The sequence below is a fragment of the Homarus americanus genome, unplaced genomic scaffold, assembly GCF_018991925.1.
Source record: "Homarus americanus isolate GMGI-L3 unplaced genomic scaffold, GMGI_Hamer_2.0 scaffold31037, whole genome shotgun sequence".
NCBI lineage: Eukaryota > Metazoa > Arthropoda > Malacostraca > Decapoda > Nephropidae > Homarus > Homarus americanus.
Window position 1 is genome coordinate 19,333,371 of NW_024722227.1, and position 19,232 is coordinate 19,352,602.

At 37.1% G+C, this 19,232-nt stretch overlaps 2 protein-coding genes across 3 annotated transcripts in view; one reads left to right on the plus strand and one right to left on the minus strand.

Moving 5' to 3' along the window:
• Window positions 1-4,594, minus strand: part of LOC121862404 (striatin-3-like) — a 154,844-nt gene extending 150,250 nt beyond the window's left edge. The window contains 1 exon segment of the mRNA XM_042360669.1: window positions 4,152-4,594. Coding sequence (XP_042216603.1) covers window positions 4,152-4,361 — 210 coding nt within the window. The 5' untranslated portion in view covers window positions 4,362-4,594.
• Window positions 4,595-4,605: 11 nt separating this feature from the next.
• Window positions 4,606-15,861, plus strand: LOC121862405 (AP-4 complex subunit sigma-1-like). 2 transcript variants are annotated; one of them, XM_042360671.1, is made up of 4 exons: window positions 4,606-4,725; window positions 5,261-5,318; window positions 14,689-14,844; window positions 15,108-15,861. In XM_042360671.1, the coding sequence occupies exons 3-4, from the start codon at window positions 14,698-14,700 to the stop codon at window positions 15,402-15,404; spliced, it is 444 nt and encodes a 147-aa protein (XP_042216605.1). In that variant the 5' UTR covers window positions 4,606-4,725; window positions 5,261-5,318; window positions 14,689-14,697; the 3' UTR covers window positions 15,405-15,861. The 2 variants fall into 2 exon arrangements, with proteins under 2 accessions (XP_042216605.1, XP_042216604.1); XM_042360670.1 differs by lacking the exon at window positions 4,606-4,725 and having other exon boundaries at window positions 5,195-5,318.
• Window positions 15,862-19,232: the final 3,371 nt, after the last annotated feature.

Sequence of the window (19,232 nt, forward strand, 5' to 3'; positions counted from 1 at the left end):
CATGACAAGGCTAATATGTACAGTAGAGGAGAGTGATATCAAGTCCCTAGGGAACAGCAGGAGTCCACACTGTTCCGGTCATAAGGCAGTGACCCTTACTAATCTTCTTAATCAAAAAAAATTTACCATGCCATCTCTAAGCACAGCAGCTGTCTGTAGTCAGGTCATAGGGGTAGATGACCCAACCTTTCCTACCTGGTTACAATTAATCACAAAACTATCCAGTTTGTACATACAATTACTCAAATTCATGTTGACAGAATCGGTATGTTTAATGAGACTGGATTCTATAATGCTCCTACTGACAATTGAATTACAAGGTATGTACAAACTGGATAATTTTGTGATCCCTCGATTAACAAACGGATCAATTAACAAAATTTTGGTTAACGAATTCTGCAGAGGTGTGTGTGTGTGTGTGTGTGTGTGTGTGTGTGTGTGTGTGTGTGTAATAATAATAATAATAATTAACGGTTTATTGAAAAAGTTCTGCAGCCCGAAGGCTGAAAATACATTGGACATAAAATGACTTATTACATACATTGGTGGTTTAACAAAAGCCTTCATTAGAGAAAGGTGAAGGAACATACAGTGAACAAACAGATTAATGTAGGTGTTGAACAGCAAACACGTAGTGTAGTAACTCTCCCAGATGGTGTTAGAGGGACCTCACGGGTGTAGTAGTTCCTCACAGATGGTGTTATGAGGGCTCACGTGGTGTAGTACCTCACCGATGGTGTTAAGTGGCCTCACGTGGTGTAGTAATTCTCACAGATGGTGTTATGAGGGCCCCAGTGTGGTAGTGTAATTCCTCACAGATGGTGTTATGAGGGGCCTCACGTGGTGTAGTACCCTCACAGATGGTATTATGAGGGGCCTCATGTGGTGTAGTAATTCCCTCAAAGATGGTGTTATGAGGGCCCCACGTGGTGTAGTAGTTCCCTCACAGACGGTGTTCTATGAGTGAGGTGTGGTCCCAGGCCTTCCTATCGTAGGACGGATTAACACTTCGCTGGTTGTAGGTCGGGCCGTATCACTGGGTACCTGGGACCTCACTGTGTGAAGGTCAACTTGGGTACCACTGTTACTGTTGAGTTGTTCTCACCGACTTAAGCACTGTTCACCACTGTTCACCTCTGTTTAACACTGGTTCCATTCCTTTCCTAAATGAAATAGTAACTTCTGGCGTGAACTTGTTGATATTCCGTGGGAGGAGGGTTCAGGGAGGAGTTGGTATGGGCCAACTTGTTGACCTGGCTGTCTGGAGAGGAGGTTCCTGACCCTTGGGGGTGTGTGTGTGTGTGTGTGTGTGTGTGTGTGTGTGTGTGTGTGTGTGTGTGTGTGTGTGTGTGTGTGTGTGTGTGTGTGTGTGTGTGTGTGTGTGTGTGTGTGTGTGTGTGTGTGTGTGTGTGTGTGTGTGTGTGTGTGTGTGTGTGTGTGTGTGTGTGTGTGTGTGTGTGTGTGTGTGTGTGTGTGTGTGTGTGTGTGTGTGTGTGTGTGTGTGTGTGTGTGTGTGTGTGTGTGTGTGTGTGTGTGTGTGTGTGTGTGTGTGTGTGTGTGTGTGTGTGTGTGTGTGTGTGTGTGTGTGTGTGTGTGTGTGTGTGTGTGTGTGTGTGTGTGTGTGTGTGTGTGTGTGTGTGTGTGTGTGTGTGTGTGTGTGTGTGTGTGTGTGTGTGTGTGTGTGTGTGTGTGTGTGTGTGTGTGTGTGTGTGTGTGTGTGTGTGTGTGTGTGTGTGTGTGTGTGTGTGTGTGTGTGTGTGTGTGTGTGTGTGTGTGTGTGTGTGTGTGTGTGTGTGTGTGTGTGTGTGTGTGTGTGTGTGTGTGTGTGTGTGTGTGTGTGTGTGTGTGTGTGTGTGTGTGTGTGTGTGTGTGTGTGTGTGTGTGTGTGTGTGTGTGTGTGTGTGTGTGTGTGTGTGTGTGTGTGTGTGTGTGTGTGTGTGTGTGTGTGTGTGTGTGTGTTTTTCCATTTTCCGCGGATTTTATCAAGATCTATCTTATCCACGTTATTGTTTTTATATATATATATATATATATATATATATATATATATATATATATATATATATATATATATATATATATATATATATATATATATATATATATATATCAACAGTGGGGATGCTATAACGAACTGATCCTACTACTAATATTCATAACAAACGGTTTACCTATAAAATTGAGAATGCTATAATGAACTAAATTCCTACAACTAACATTATTTATTCATTTATTTTTTTTTACTAATTTATTGTTTTTTATTACAATTATGAATGATATTCTTATTTCAGTTAGATGCATATTTATGCACTTTTTACAATTTTTACAATTTTATATTATATTTTTCAGTGTTAAGTGGTTGTATTTGGGGCCTGGAACGGATTAATCCTATAACGATCGAATGCAACAAAACAAGGTTCTAGAACCAATTAGATTCGTTATACCATACCCCACTGTATTGTATGTGTGTGTATATATATATATATATATATATATATATATATATATATATATATATATATATATATATATATATATATATATATGTATATATGTATATATTTGCTGAGCTGTATAACTGTATAGTCTCTGAGTGTATACAAACTGAAGTCTATACCTGCACTATCCATTAATATATATAATGAAAGGTATACCTGCATTGTATATAATTATACATGCTGAACTGTATAAATACAATGTATATACATGCTGAACTATATTCTTCCAATGTGTATAACAGGAAGATTCAGCAAAGAGTGCATTAAATTGGAGGATGAAATCCTTGGATAATTCTAAACCACACTGTCTCTAAGGTAAAATGTCAGATTCTGCAGTTTCCATGTTACAATACATTTAAGATGTTGTATTAATGAGAGTGAATTTAAAGTGAAACCCCCCTAGGTTTTTGTCATCATTTATTCACAGATCTCTACAGTGTGACCCCTCTTTGTTATAACCTAAAGGAAATGTTCATAGTTGCCCCCTTCTGCCTCAATGCAGGCCTGTAAACGTCGTACCATTGATTGCCTGACGCTTTCCAGAATGCAGAATCTGACATTTTACCATAGAGACATTGTGGTTTGGAATTATCCAAGGATTTCATCCTCCAATTTAATTTAATCTTTGCTGAATCACCCTGTATACATGTTGAACTATATATCTGCTATGTGTACATACATACTGAACTGTATACCTGCAATGTGTACTCTATATACATGCTGAACTGTATAACTGAAATGTAAACATGTATACCAGTGTTGTCTATATACCTGCTGAATTAGAGTAAACTTATATAGTATGATGATTTTACTGAATAACTAACTAGCCAATATCTACTGTATCAAGAGCCAGAAGAACCATCTAGCAGTCACCTATGAAAATTAAAAATCTACTGATTGTGTTTATTAAACTTTTAGAAAAATCAATAGTTGGCTTGTCCAATATCTCACTTCACAGCTCGGAGCATTTTGAACTTTAATGAACATGGAGATTAACCTGCCAGGAGGTGGAAAATATAATATTCTAAGTGTAATTTATTCCGACAAGATGCTCATAATATTTAGAAACTCATAATTAAAGTAAAAACATCTCAATACAAAAATATACATATCAGAATAAATTGTTAATCTCATATTAATATCTAAGAACTATGGATGAGTAAGTTAGGCTATAATAACAGTATATCTCTTCTTCTCCTCATTGTTCTAGTTATCATTTAATGGAAATACATAATTCTACAATGAAAAATAACTTTTATGAATGGACTTTATTAACAACAAACAAGACGAGAGGACTCCCTAAAAACAGTTGACATATTAAGCACTTCAATAGAAGGTACTATCAATTTTACCACAGCCGTAAAGGTGTATGAGTGTAATGTATTATAATAACGTGTAGATAAGTGTAATGGGAGAAGGTAGATTGTAGGGAGATAAAGTGTTGTGGGTGAATGGCAACTCGTCAACAGCTGATCACCGTCAATCAATGATCCACCCACACCCCTTTTCTCTCACGCGCCATATTTGGCTGATTCATTCCCCATACCTTACTATTGATATACTATACCCATACCACATGAGACAGAGAACTGGGGGAAAGTCTCAAGGGTGTATTTAGACGGAATGATAAAGAATACGGGAAACAAAACAAACCTGAAGTTCCGCCCTCTCCAGCTCCCACTGTGAGCGCTCCATCTCAAACCTCGCCCATTCATGTTGTATGAAGTGTAAGATCCCGGGGATGGAGTACTGCACTCGCTGAGTCGGCTCTTCTAGATTTTGTCTGTTGGCCACACCAGCCGGACCACCACCCCCTCCCAGCTGGTTTTGACTCGAAGCCTCGTCCATCCTCGGTAATTTCATACCATGGCAGCCATTACAACCACACTCCTCTAACTCGCCTCGGCACCAGTCAACTCTCAGTCTTCTTAAAGCTCACTCTATCACACACCAACACAAGCACTAATTAAATCCATCCACCGATAACACTGAAATTAAATTCACAATGGTAGTATTTTTTTATCCTCCTACGTTATGTGGTACTAAAACTGAAGGAGATATTATGGTGGAGGAAAAAGTTATAGGAACCCGGAGGGCTGACAGACCTCTGGTGATGGTGAGCCAAACAGGTCAACCTGAACCCCGACAACCAACCCTCAGCCCTCAGCCCGAACCCGAACCCGGTGTGGAGGAAACAACCAAGTCATACTTACTGTATATACAAAATGTTAGAGAAACTGGATTATATTATTATTATAATTTCTATTATTTTTACACCAATTTGTGGGTCTGTTCTATTCCCGACTAAAATTGGACGTTGACTATACTTGTATTTTTATAACTGTCTTATATATTCATGTTGTTGTTTTTTTTTTGCATGATTTGGATATTTAATTTATGAAATTAATGATAGTTTTTTTTATAAATAACCAATCCTTCACATTAGTGAAGATCTCAGTCATCCACGCTTTATATCTTGCTTCCCGAACCCGGGTGAATTGTTTAAAGATATGTGTTGGGTAATAACAGTAACTACTGAAAATATAATAATAAAAATCAGATTTCTATTAATGGAAATAAACTATTAGCGTCTTGCCAGGACTATTATTAATTTAATTAAGATGCCGTTCACCATTATATACATAAATTGTGTATACACATGCTAAACCAATAAAAAATTCCATAACAATAAATTGTACCCAATAAACCTCTATCTTTTCATCCAGCTCCAGGTCTTTGAAACGTAACTCCGTTATTTTCAGGTCCAGGGATTCAGGGGGTCAGTAAAGGGCTCTCGGTTCACAACAAGGACGACACCAAGTGAGTGAACTTACCATGCGTGGATACATAGATATATAATACTGTAGATAATATGAATACCTCAGATAGATAGATATACAGACGGATAGATAGTAAAATCGTCATACAAATTAACAGTTACCTCAGCATGTATATTGACGGCAGACGCAAGAGTGAGAGAATTTTACTCTGCATGGATATACAATACAGTATAGATATACTGTGCATACATATTTCACAGTAATATCGTCATGCAAGTTAACAATGGATTCAGTATGTATGTAGAGAAGGCAGGCGCCAGAGTGAGTGAAGTTTACTATTAATGATTAAGGTAAATAAATAGATATTCAGGAAAATAGTCAGAAATTAACAATTGGTTCAATATATATATATATATATATATATATATATATATATATATATATATATATATAATCAACAACCTCACCCCGCCAGGAGTCGAACCCACTATCTTATGTATCTTATGTGTGACCAGGGAACGTTACCTCTAGACCACCAGAACACTAAAAGCAGTCCTAGACTTTGTTATATTTCACACAAAACCTGTTCATCGACCTTGTGGCGCCGTGAACGTTTTACCAAATCCAGCTTCGAAACACGAGGTTCCATATATATTTCATTAGCCCATAAAGCGCGCGGAGGTTCACGGCATGTAGAAGGCTCCTGGTTGTTGATGATGATGATGATGATGGGAATTAGAAATGGGGGTGGAGGAGAAGGGAGAAGAGAAGGCTGTGGGGGTGGAAGATAAGTCACCCCATGCTTCATGCTGCCATTTCACCCATAAAATTTTAAGATCACTTGGTGTAATTCAAGATTATTTTCTTTAAATCAACACTGCACTGCACTATATATTGTCAATATATAAAATAAATATCAGAATGACCAGTAATTGTACTGTAAAAACGTAAAAATAGTTTATGTTCAAGAGAGTCTCAAGCACGAAGATGCTTCCTCCACTCAGCAGAGACACAAACTGACACCATTCTGGGTGAGTCGAGTGGCTGTTTGGCGCGCTAAAAACTAGTTCCCTGTACTTCAATTATGCTAAATAATTGTTAGTGACTAAAAATTTTAATATAAAACTTTAAAAATTATTGAATAGTACAACCTTCTTGATATTTACTCAAATGGTAACGAATGTAAGCCCTAAAACCGATTACTGTATTGGCGGACTAATACTACAGCTGGTGAGTAGGCGAAACAGGCGAAAACATGTTGAGAAAAATTTGTAAGGAATTTGTTAACCGAATTTTTTTCGTTAACCGAATTGAATATTCTTATGGAAGGTAATTCGTTAACCGAAATTTCATTAACCGAGGCGTAGTTAACCGAGGGATCACTGTGTATATATATATATATATATATATATATATATATATATATATATATGCTGATAACCACAAGGAAAGAAGAAAACACGAAGTTCCAAGCGCTTTCGTGTAATTCACATCTTCAGGGGTGAGTACAGACTGTACTCACCCCTGAAGATGTGAATTACACGAAAGCGCTTGGGAACTTCGTATTTTCTTCTTTCCTTGTGGTTATCAGCATATACCTAGATCACGCGCACCAACAGTGATTTACTTGCACATATATATATATATATATATATATATATATATATATATATATATATATATATAATATTCAGAAATTTCGGTGTGATATTCAGAGACATTAGTGCGTAAATAACCAAGATCCCGATACGCTGAGTCATTCTAAGCAGGGCCGGTTTACCTACTTGTGGGCCCCAACTCATCAGTAGGCCCCCAAATTTTATAGAAATGTTTGCATGTTTCAGTACTGACTTGACTAAGGATGCCAATCGCAACTGTGTAGTGTATCTCTCCTCTAAACAACTAGACAATGATACCTTGGGTGCCCTCGGTTATGGTTTAAGTTTTGATGGCTCTAGCGCGGGAGTCGACAGTGTGGACATAGCCAGAGCATTTTGCAATTTGGAGAGATTCAGCAATTTGACAAGTGAAGAAGTGAACATGTGTAAAGGTATTGTGTATGCATCTATGTCTAAGCCTTGTGTTCCAAACTGTCCAGAAAGATTCACCAAAGCAATCCAAGCCCTAAAAAAAAATAAGGATCTACATGTCACTAAAGCAGATAAAGCCAACACAGTAGTGATTTTAAACAAAGATGATTATATTTCTAAAATGAATGACCTTTTATGTGATGCGTCAACATATTCTAAACTCATAAATAATCCTCTCAACACTGTTAACACCCAGTTCAACAAAAAACTTAAGTCTCTATTGAGAGGCAAAGCTACTCTCATTAAACATCTTACTTCAACGTCCCCTCCACTGCCATACGTGTACGGTTTAATCAAGACCCACAAGCCCAATAACCCAGCAAGACCCATCATTAGCTCAGTTGGGTCAATCTCTTGTAATTATCTAAATGGTTAGTTTCTTTACTAAATCCCCTAGTTGGCAACATTTCTAACTCTAATATAAAGAATAATATGGATCTGGTTGATAAACTCAATAACTTACACATTAATTATGATTTTAAACTGGTCAGTTTTGATGTAACATCACTCTTTACAAAGGTCCCAGTTGATGATTTACTGGAGTTCCTCAGATTCCCTGGATAATATTTCATTGCCCGTCTCGAAAGACGACTTCATCTAACTCATCAAACTATGTATTAAGGATTGTAAATTTGAATTCAATGGAGAATATTATGCTCAAAAATTTGGTATGGCAATGGGTAATCCACTCTCACCTGTATTAAGCAACCTATATATGGAATTCTTTGAAATAAACTATTAAGTAATATTTTACCACCTTCAGCAGTCTGGTTTAGATATGTAGATGATGTATTATGTCTCTGGCCATGTAATGAGGACCTAAAAGCTTTTCTGCCACAACTTAATAACTTAGCCCCCTCGATCAAATTCACTGTGGAATTAGAGCATGACTGTAAATTGCCATTCCTAGACTGTCTGATACACAGAATAGGTAACACCTTTAAGTTCAGTATTTATAGAAAACCTACTAATGTGTGTTCATACATTCATTATTATTCTGCCCACCATAATAGAGTCAAACTGTCAGTATTTTCAACAATGTTTTTACGTGCTTTGAGAAATTGCAGCCCGGAATTCATTGATGAGGAATATAAATATATCTATAATATTGGCTCAAACCTTAAATACCCTAGATCTTTCATAGACAAATGCCTGAACATTACTAAGAAATCTTTTTATAGAACTGATCCCAAGCCCACCCATGACCATAAGAATCTCTTAGTATTACCATTTCACAAAAATTTCTCTCAAATTCCTTTACAACTAAAAACCTGGAACATCAATGTGGCATTTAAAAACTCATGCACTGTTAAACAAATGTTAATCAAGAACTCCCCCAACAACACAATTGGTTGCATTTATAAAGTTCCTTGCAAGGAATGTAATATGTTTTACTTAGGCCAGACAGGTAAAGATCTTGTAACTAGACTTAAACAACAAAAATATAGTGTTAGAACAGGCCAGGAATCCAATGCTCTGTTTGTTCATTTGAGGGATAACAAGCATTGCATTGACTGGGATAATGCCTCCTCAATATTACCTTGTAATTCAATTGACAGTAGGAACATCATAGAATCTAGTCTCATTAAACATACCGAAGCATTCAACATGAATTTGAGTAATGGCATGTACAAACTGGACAATTTTGTAATTAAGAAGATTTGTAACCAGGTGAGAAGGTTGGGTCACCTTACCCTCTGACCTGACTACCGACCGTTGCTGTGCTATTTAAAGATTAGTAGGGTCATTACCTAATACCTGACCATTGTGGACCTGATCTCACCCTCCTCTGCATATATACACCTTGTTTTGTACTTCTCCTTAGTCTGTACCCACCCCTGAAGATGTGAATTACACGAAAGCGCTTGAGAACTTTGTGTTTTCTTATTTCCTTGTGGTTATCAGCATATATATATATATATATATATATATATATATATATATATATATATATATATATATATATATATATATATATATATATATATATATATATATATATATATACTTCATTTTTAGTCCATATAACATGCAGACTTTGAACATATAGTCAACGACCTCACCAGCCAGGATTCGAACCCTCGACCTACTGGGTGGGACTGGGGAACGCTACCGACCAAGCCACAAGGACACTAAAAGCAGTCCTAGACTCTGTTATATTTCACACAAAGCCTGTTCATCGAGCTGATGGCACCGTGAACCTCATTGGGAACTGCCCGTGCCTCGTATGTGGTGTCAGTAGCATTTTACCGAATCCAGCTGGTATGAAACACGAGGTACCATATATATACTTCATTTTTAGTCCATATAACACGCGGACTTTGGACATATAATCAACGACCTCACCAGCCAGGATTCGAACCCTCGACCTACTGGGTGGGACGTACCTCGTTTTTCATACCAGCTGGATTCGGTAAAATGCTACTGACACCACATACGAGGCACGGGCAGTTCCCAATGAGGTTCACGGCGCCATCAGCTCAATGAACAGGCTTTGTGTGAAATATAACAGAGTCTAGGACTGCTTTTAGTGTCCTTGTGGGTTGGTCGGTAGCGTTCCCTAGTCCCACCCAGTAGGTCGAGGGTTCGATTCCTGGCTGGTGAGGTCGTTGATTATATATATATATATATATATATATATATATATATATATATATATATATATATATATATATATATATATATATATATATATATATATATATATATATATATATATATATATATATATATGTGTGCTTTATACTGCATATAATTATTTCTTTGCATGTGAAAATGTAAAGCTAATGAATTTTATTAAAGGACTCACTATAGTACAGTGTCATTATTTAGAAATTGCCACCACCTAACTGAATAGTGAGTCATATACAGTACAGTATAGGGAAATAGATGAAAATTTTAATATAATTTATTCTTTAACGTTTCCATCAGAAATTTATAGTTTCCGAGTTATTTTAACCTTTATTTTATAATATTTAGCCAATCAGCACTAGTGTTCATGTGATGTCATAGTCGTGCTTGCCAATCAGCGTGAGTGCCGATGTGACGTAATACTCATGCGCTAATCCGCATTCACGGCCAGTTGGAAGATGGCGTCTGTGTGGCCGACTGGCACAGTGTTCAGTGCTTTTGAGACAATGAAGCAGCAGCTATTGTCATTTTTAGGGCTCACGGTGTTCTTTTTTTTTCATCTGTAAAATGTCCAAGATTTAATTCAGGGTGTCTAACGTGTAGATCACCATGCATGGTACTGTGATAAAAGACGGACACTGACGAACACACCACTTCCTCATTCATGTCTCATCACTCTATCCTCCTGTATCTTTTACTTTCGGTAAGTTTGTTACACACTAGGGCAGGGGTGTCAAACATGTGGCCAGACACAGTCTTGCATGCGGCCCGCGGCCCATTTGCTGCTCCAGCCTTACCTTGAGGAGCTAAAACTAAATACAGTCAACCCTCACTTTACACGGTTAATGTAACCCACAGGGTACCGCGGAAAGTGAGAAACGCGTAAAGTGAATAACATAACATATTGGATTAAATGAAATAGAGACCAGCTGACCCCCAAACTCCACTTTTTCCAACACAATACCTATGTTCTAGTAAAAATAACATCTTAATTTTATGATGGTACATGCACACAATTAATACTTAAGAGAAATAGAGAAATACAGTCGCCAAGTTAATGTCCATTCAAATAATGGACTCAACTCCCTCCCCCACTTCTCACACTACACTCCCTGACTCTTCCCTCTTTGAGAAATTTTTGGGGGAAAACCAGGTTTAGTAATAAATGATACTTCAAACTAAAGTTAGGATAATATAATTGACATTGCTGGATTCCTTGTAAGACCAGGAATATTTTGAATACAAATGTCATATATTTTGCACAAAAGATAACATATTTACTCAGAGTAAACATTTTATCTAAAATTTGTATGTCTAATGCAAAATCTATGATGTTTATATTCAAAATGATCATCAAATTGTAAGAATTCCAGCAATGTAAATTATATTCTGGCCGGGTAATTTGTATGAATTTTATGAGCTAAAACAAATATCTTCAGTTAATAAAAAAAAAAATATTCTTCACGACACTATCTGTCAATCAAAGTACCCCACCTTGCCTCCCCCCTCTTCCAACCGCCAGATGGTCGGTCCGTCCCAACCCTCCCCCCCACCCCCCACCAATCCTCCCTTCAAGAGAAAGGTTGGGTGAAAAAACTAGATTTTAACATTTAGTATTAAATAATACCTCAGATTAAAGTTAGGATAATATAATTGACATTGCTGGATTCCTTGTAAAACCAGGAATATTTTGAATATAAATGTCATATATTTTGCACAAAAGATAACATATTTACTCAGAGTAAACATTATATCTAAAATTTGTATGTCTAATGCAAAATATATGATGTTTATATTCAAAATGATCATCAAATTGTAAGAATTCCAGCAATGTAAATTATATTCTGGCCGGGTAATTTGTATGAATTTTATGAGCTAAAACAAATATCTTCAGTTAATAAAAAAAAAAAATATTCTTCACACCATGGTGCCAGGTGGTCAGTCGCCGGTCCCTCCCTCCCTCCCATCCACCACCAAGCCTCCCTACCAGATGAATGTGTGGGAATACCAGACTTTTTACCTTTTTACTAATAAATAATAAATCAGACTAAATTTAGGATAATATAATTGACATTGCTGGATTCCTTGTAAGACCAGGAATATTTTGAATATAAATGTCATATATTTTGCACAAAAGATAACAAATTTACTCAGAGTAAACATTATGTCTAAAATTTGTATGTCTAATGCAAAATCTATGATGTTTATATTCAAAATGATCATCAAATTGTAAGAATTCCAGCAATGTAAATTATATTCTGGCCGGATAATTTGTATGAATTTTATGAGCTAAATAAAAAAAATTATACTTAACCCGTGTAAAGGGGTACACCCACCACGGAATGTGAGCATCCTGGGTTCTGGCAGGGCACCGTGGAAACGCGGAATGTGGGACCGCGTAAAGTGAGGGTTGACTGTAGTGAGTGTATCCCTCAGCTGAATAAAATAATCTGCTGTTTCCTAGAACAAAATACTCAATCAACATCACCAATGAAAGAACAATAAGACTAGAGATAGTTTTAACGGTTAATTGTGGTTGTAAGCGTGCCACTGTACGAGTTGTGAGACGGCCGACTGACTACTGTTCACGTATACACTCTGTACAGTACAGATATTAGACATGAAAACTCTGACGCGGCAGGCTCTCGCTTGGCCAGTCATTCAAGTACTAGTTCTGCATAGTCGCTCGAGGCAGTTGGAACGTTGCGAATATCCAAAGCAGCAGTGATCATTGTTTTTACTTTTGAGCCCATAATTATGTTTCAAAGAAAAGAACAGTTAATGAAGAGTGTCGGGTGGTACAGGATAAGTGGAAAATCTTATACTTTTTTGTTGAAATGAATGGAAAACCAACATGTTTGATTTGTAATCAACAAGTTGCTGTGGCCAAAGAATACAACGTTCGAAGGCATTATGAAACTAACCATGCTATGAAGTACAATAAATATAGTGGAAAGTTACGTGAAGACAAAGTCATGTTGAGGACACAATGGTCTCCTTCTTTAAACATGAGTTAATGATGAGGAGGAGAGATGCCCCACAGACCACAATTGACACTTTCTTCAATAAAAGGCAGAGGGAAGAAGATGCTAGCCCTCAGCCTTCCACTTCAAAAGGGAGAGAGGATGTTCATGGTGGAGAATCTGTCAGTCAAGAGGTTCCTGACATTTTCATGGAAGGTGATTCACCTTCCAAGAAGCAGTAAAATGCTTCTCCTCCACCTCCACTTCATTCTCTTCTCCCTTCTCCTCCTCCCACTTCAAATTCACATCAGCATCATCATCCAGGAGCCTTCTACATACACACGTCAAAGTAAGTGTACTTTACTACATTTTTTTTTGAATTTAGGCAATTTTCGGTGAGCTGGAACAAATTACCCAAAAACCCATTGAAACAATGGTTTCGGTTAACGAGCGACCTTCTGGAATGAATTGTGCTTGTTAACCGAGGGACCACTGTACAAAGATGCAAGGACGCAATAAATTGGTGACAGAGTTTTATGACTGCATTCGTGCCTTTGAGATGAAACTTCAGCTTTTTGAACGGCAACTATCAGAGAGTAATCTTTCTCACTTTCCGACCTTGAAGTCCCTGCAAGGCACACCTGAGTTTCATGCTGATGTTAACACAAAAAAGTATTGCATCAAGATTTCCAAATTAATGAATGAATTCCAAGAAAGATTTGCTGACTTTAAAAGACTTGAGAGGGATTTTTTTCATTTTTCGGGACCCATTCTCTGTTGGTGTTAATGAGGTACCAGAACATCTTCAGTTAGAATTAATTGAGCTCCAGTGTGATTCTGTGTTGAGGAACAAGTTTTTGAGTGTTGATGTTGGCACATTTTATCAATGTTTTGGACCAAATTATCCCAGGATTAAATGTTTTGCCTCAAAGATTATGTCAGTGTTCGGAAGTACATATGTCTGTGAACAACTCTTTTCTGTGATGAACTTGAACAAGTCTCGGCTTCGGTCTCAACTTACTGATGTGCACCTTAATTCAATACTGAAGGTTGTTATAGCTCAAGTCGTTAGTGCCAAACTTTTATGCACTGGTCCATACCAAGAGGTGCCAATTATCAGGAAGCAGCAGTAGCAAACAATAAGATTGATCAAGGTAAGTAAACACTTGATTTGTTTGTTTGTTTTAAGGGATTCGCACGAGCGCAGACTAAATCCACCTTTCTTATTTTGTCGTGCTACTCACCTAAGAGGTGATTGCGAAGTGCTCATAATTATGTTACTTGGCCCGCATACTGTGTACTCATTAAATCTGGCCCGCCTTGGCAAATGAGTTTGACACCCCCGCACTAGGGGTTAGGTTAAGTTTTTACATTGTTTGATCTTCCACTATTTTTTATTCAATATCTCAACCAAGGCTCATTTCCGACGGCAATGAAGGTTATATTTGTATTTAGCACGATGATTTATATTATAAAAAACAATTTTCAAAAGTCAATTAGGTGGTGGCAACTTCTAAATATTGACCCAGTACAGTAAAGCAAAGCATGTACAGGTATTCAAAAATTATTTGTGTAGTCTGCCATTATTAGGTGATGTGAACATATGAAGGATATCAGTACAGTCTACAGTACTGTAGTCTCTGAAAGATATAATTTGTGTAGCTTAATGTTATTTTAAGCGGAAATTACTAACTACAAGTTAAGGATTAATTATAACAATTTGCAGGTTGTGGGCATGGTGATGCATTATTTGCTAATAGCTTCTAAGGATGGCAATGTACAGTTCTCACATTACTTCACCCACATAACCTCTGGTAGTCGAACAACCACCGAAGCCCGGGCTATAGCCAAGTGTTTGGGAGCAGAAAAAGATGCAGCTCTGGTAAGTGATGAACTTTGGGGTGAATGAAAATTCTTAGTCAATACCTGTATGAGAAGCATTAGATGTCACCATCTGTGGATATATGTGCAAAGAAGTGTAAAGTTTGTCTCAGTATTTACGCTTATTTCAAAGTATTTAAATTCAGCAGTATGTATTGTACTATGTTTATAACAGCCATCAGTTTCATCTTTGTTCATAAAATTTATTTCCAATTACTGATTATCATAACTAAGCAGTTATCCCATGAATATTGTTTCCTCTAGTGTCACTTCCTAGGAGATGGAGACCACACCCTCGTCTTCCGATGGTTTGGTCCATGTCTCTTCATCGTCGCTGCCGACCACGCTGAGAATGAACTGATGGTTTACGAATTTATTAACTTATATGTTAATGCACTCCACAGGTATTTTGGAAAGTTTTCAGAGAGACATGTTCTCTTTAACATAGACAGACTTCATATGGTTCTTGAAGAAATGGTGGTTGGCGGTGAATTAGTAGAGTCCTCAATTAGAAATGCTTTGAGCCCAATTCAGATGCTTGACACAGTTTCGTCTAGATAGTACTAAGTCTGTGAATTACTTTTGGACATTTTACTTTTTAATTAAACTAATTAAGAATTTTTTTATGCATTGGACATATAAAAGACTTTATAACCTCTATGTTATGTAGGACAACCTTCTTAGTAATTTGGATCATGAAACTTTTAAGAAAAAAAATTATCAAAAATTTATTAATATACTGCAGTTATAAATGTAATACAGTAATTGTTAAGTTGAGGAAGAGAATAATTCTGCATAGAGAATCAATATTAGGATTTATGGTGGATATGAATGATGGCTAGATCATCTCCCAGTGCTGTACATTATATACAGGTTAAGACAGTTAATTTTTTTTTAGCAGATTTGTTCATAACTGAAGTCAAAAGAATTCTACACAGTACTGTATATAAATCTCCATATTGTATAAAAATCATAAGTCTGCTGTATTTTTATAATAAAATGTGAAAATTTCAAGAAAGTTAAGTTTTATTAACACGCCTTAACCCCTGGGCTTCGTGGCTATGGTCGGCACCCCCCCCCAACACGGGTATATTCGGGAACATTTAATAAAAAAAATAAAAAGCAATTCTAGTCTTACAAGCTGACCATGCATGATATAAACATAAAATAGGGACTGTAAATGAGGAGCCCCGCATCGTATGGGTTATTTGTGCCAAAATTTGAAAGCCTAGAAAACCATGTTTAAAGTTTTTCCAGCTTCAAACATGCATAACTTTTTTTTTTTTTTTTTGAGATTCAGCATTCATTTTTGATGCATTTGAAGCTAAAGGACTGTACTTGCAGATGGTAGGTATCGCGTCATGAAGTAATGTACTGGGTTGTTGCAATGTTGACGTGAAGCAACAAAACTACCACCTGCATATGACATTTTTTTACTTTAATCGATATCAGTGTAGATCCCACCACAACAAAGGAGAACTGAGAGAGAGGGATTCTGCCTCATTGGCTGGAGGGGCCATAACGTAAATAGCAGAAGCTCACTGTCATTGGCCGGGACGGGGGATGGAGGCTGCAGGCCAGCTTTTGTGATTGGCCTCCCGCTCCTCTCACTCACTCACTGACAGGACGAGAGCACCTGACAACGCGAAAGCCAAGCCCATACTTTCCTGTCTGCCACAAATTGATGTTACACCCTATTTTCAAAGGGCTTTCAACCTTATTTACAGTGTAGTAAGGAGATCTTATCAACTACCATCGTATAGAGCTAGGCCGAAAATAGTGCTTTCCAACAAAAACCGGGTTTCGCGGGGGGCCTCAAATGTCCTTACTACAGGTTGGCAACACCTGGACTAGGATGAGTTAAGAATGTTCATGAAGTGGTGTGTGTGTGTGTGACGGTAGTAATGAAGTAAACTCTAATTTATAGGCAGTATAACATACAGGACACTTGTATTACTATTTACACTATTAACAATCATTATAACTGATGCAGTACAGTAATTGATCACAATACTGGACTTGTGCTTGGGGGTTGGGGGTAGAAACACATGGTGAAGTGATTCAAGGTCAAGGGCGAGATGCCTACATCACAAGCTCTACAGACATACATCATAGGATGTGACATGAAGTGTAATGGTTAATATTATTAAAATTTTTAACATTTATTCTATTTCTCTGTATGTATAAAGTAATAAATTAGTCTGTTACATTAAAATAATGATACCATAACAGTGACTTGAATTAAATTGCTGGAATGGCTTTTGTTAAAAAATTAAATTTACCCTCAAAGTGAATTAAAAAAAAAATTGATGGACCATCATGCAAAGAAAAAAAATTGAATGGAAAGTATCATGAGGATAAAAAAAATTAGAAACAATGTAATGACTGACAATCAATGTAATGAAAGGTTATCATCCGTGAATGGTAGATTGGAAGTGTTCCTTACCCCACATCCATACACACAAAAATGGAGGACTGAAGCTTGAACTTCCTTGTAGTAACCTGTGAGATGCTGCAAACTAGAACATACCCAGGTGAAGCCTTATACAGGTGTACAGTCGGCCCTTAACGTACGCGGGTTTAGCATACACGGATTTGCAAATACGCGGATTGCCCCGCCGGAGGAATATTCTGTACATTGAAGTAATTGAAGAACATTCAAATCGAGCGCCATTCAACTTGCGCGCGGCACCGAACACGGGACACCGCCCGCTCCGGCAACCTCACACACACACACGCATAGCTCTCACTCACTCAGTCAGTCTTGCTGTAACCATGCTTGTGTTGACATCAGCATTGTAGTTGCAAAAATATTACATTTCCGTGAATGTATTATATCAAGCACAGTATGAATAGAATATCACTAATACAGTGGCCCCTCGGTTAACGAACTCAATCCGTTCCAGAAGGTCGTTCGTTAACCGAAACGTTCGTTAACCGAAACCATTGTTTCAATGGGTTTTTGGGTAATTGGTTCCAGCTCACCGAAAATTTCCTAAATTCAACAAAAATGGTAGAAAAGTTCACTTACTTTGAGGTGTGTATGTAGAAGGCTCCTGGATGATGATGATGATGATGGGATTTAGAATGGGGGTGGAGGAGAAGGAAGAAGAGAAGGCATTGGGGTGGAAGAGAAGTCACCCCATGGTGCCATTTCACCCATAAAATTTTAGCTCTCTGGTTTAATTCAAGATTATTTTCTTTAAATCAACGCTGCACTGCATTATATATTGTCAATATATAAAATATATTTCAAAATGACCAATAATTTGCTTGGAAACACAGAAAAAAAGCGTTTAGTTGAAGAGAGTCTCAAGCAAGATGTTACCTCCAGTGAAAACAGAGAGAGACTGACGCCTGTTTGCTGTGTAAAGAGGCTGGATGCCGCGCATTAAACTAGTCACTTTACCTTCAATTTTGTTCAATAATTGTTAAAATGACTAAAAAATTGAATATTAAACTTTTAAAATTATTGAATAGCATAAACTTCTTGATATTTACAAAAATAGTAAGGAATTTAAGCCCTAGAACCGATTAATGTATTGGCGGACTGATACTAAAGCTGGTTGCCCTGTCAGTGCAAGCGAAAACATGTTGAGGTCGGTTCGTAAGAAGTTCGTTAAGCGAATTTTTTTTCGTTAACCGAATTGAAGATCCTTATGGAAGGCAGTTCGTTAATCGAAATTACGTTAACCGAGGTGTTCGTTAAACGAGGGGTCACTGTATAACAGTATTTTAACCGAAAACTATTAAAAAAACGAGTAACGTATCTTGAACATCGGAAGGTTAGGTAAAGTCTTTTGTTTTCATGTAGTTTATCCTAATTTACATTGAAATACATTACGTTTCAGCAAAACTACTATTTATTTCTGAGAATATGGAAATGTAATATTTCTGCTCAAATGACGTATGTATTACAGTGGAAAATGACGAAAGCAATGACTTTCGCTTTCTTTCGTTCAAAAGATGTTACCGTAATCGCTTTTCGAATGGTTTTCAGTTAAAAAACTGTTTATTACCATAATATTCTATCCTAATTCACTTGTGATGCAACAGTTTTTTTAACTGAAAACCATTCGAAAAGCGATTACGGAAACATCTTTTGAACGAAAGAAAGCGAAAGTCATTGTTTTCGTCATGATTTTATCCCACTTTCCACTGTAATACGTACGTCATTTCAGCAAAAATATTACATTTCTGTGAATGTAGTATATCAAGCACAGTATGAATAGAATATCATTGTAATGTAACAGTATTTTAACTGAAAACTATTAAAAAACGGGTAACATCTCTTGAACATCGGAAGGTGAGGTAAAGTCTTTTGTTTTCGTCATGTATTTTATCCTATTTTACATTGAAATACATCACGTTTCAGCAAAACTACTATTT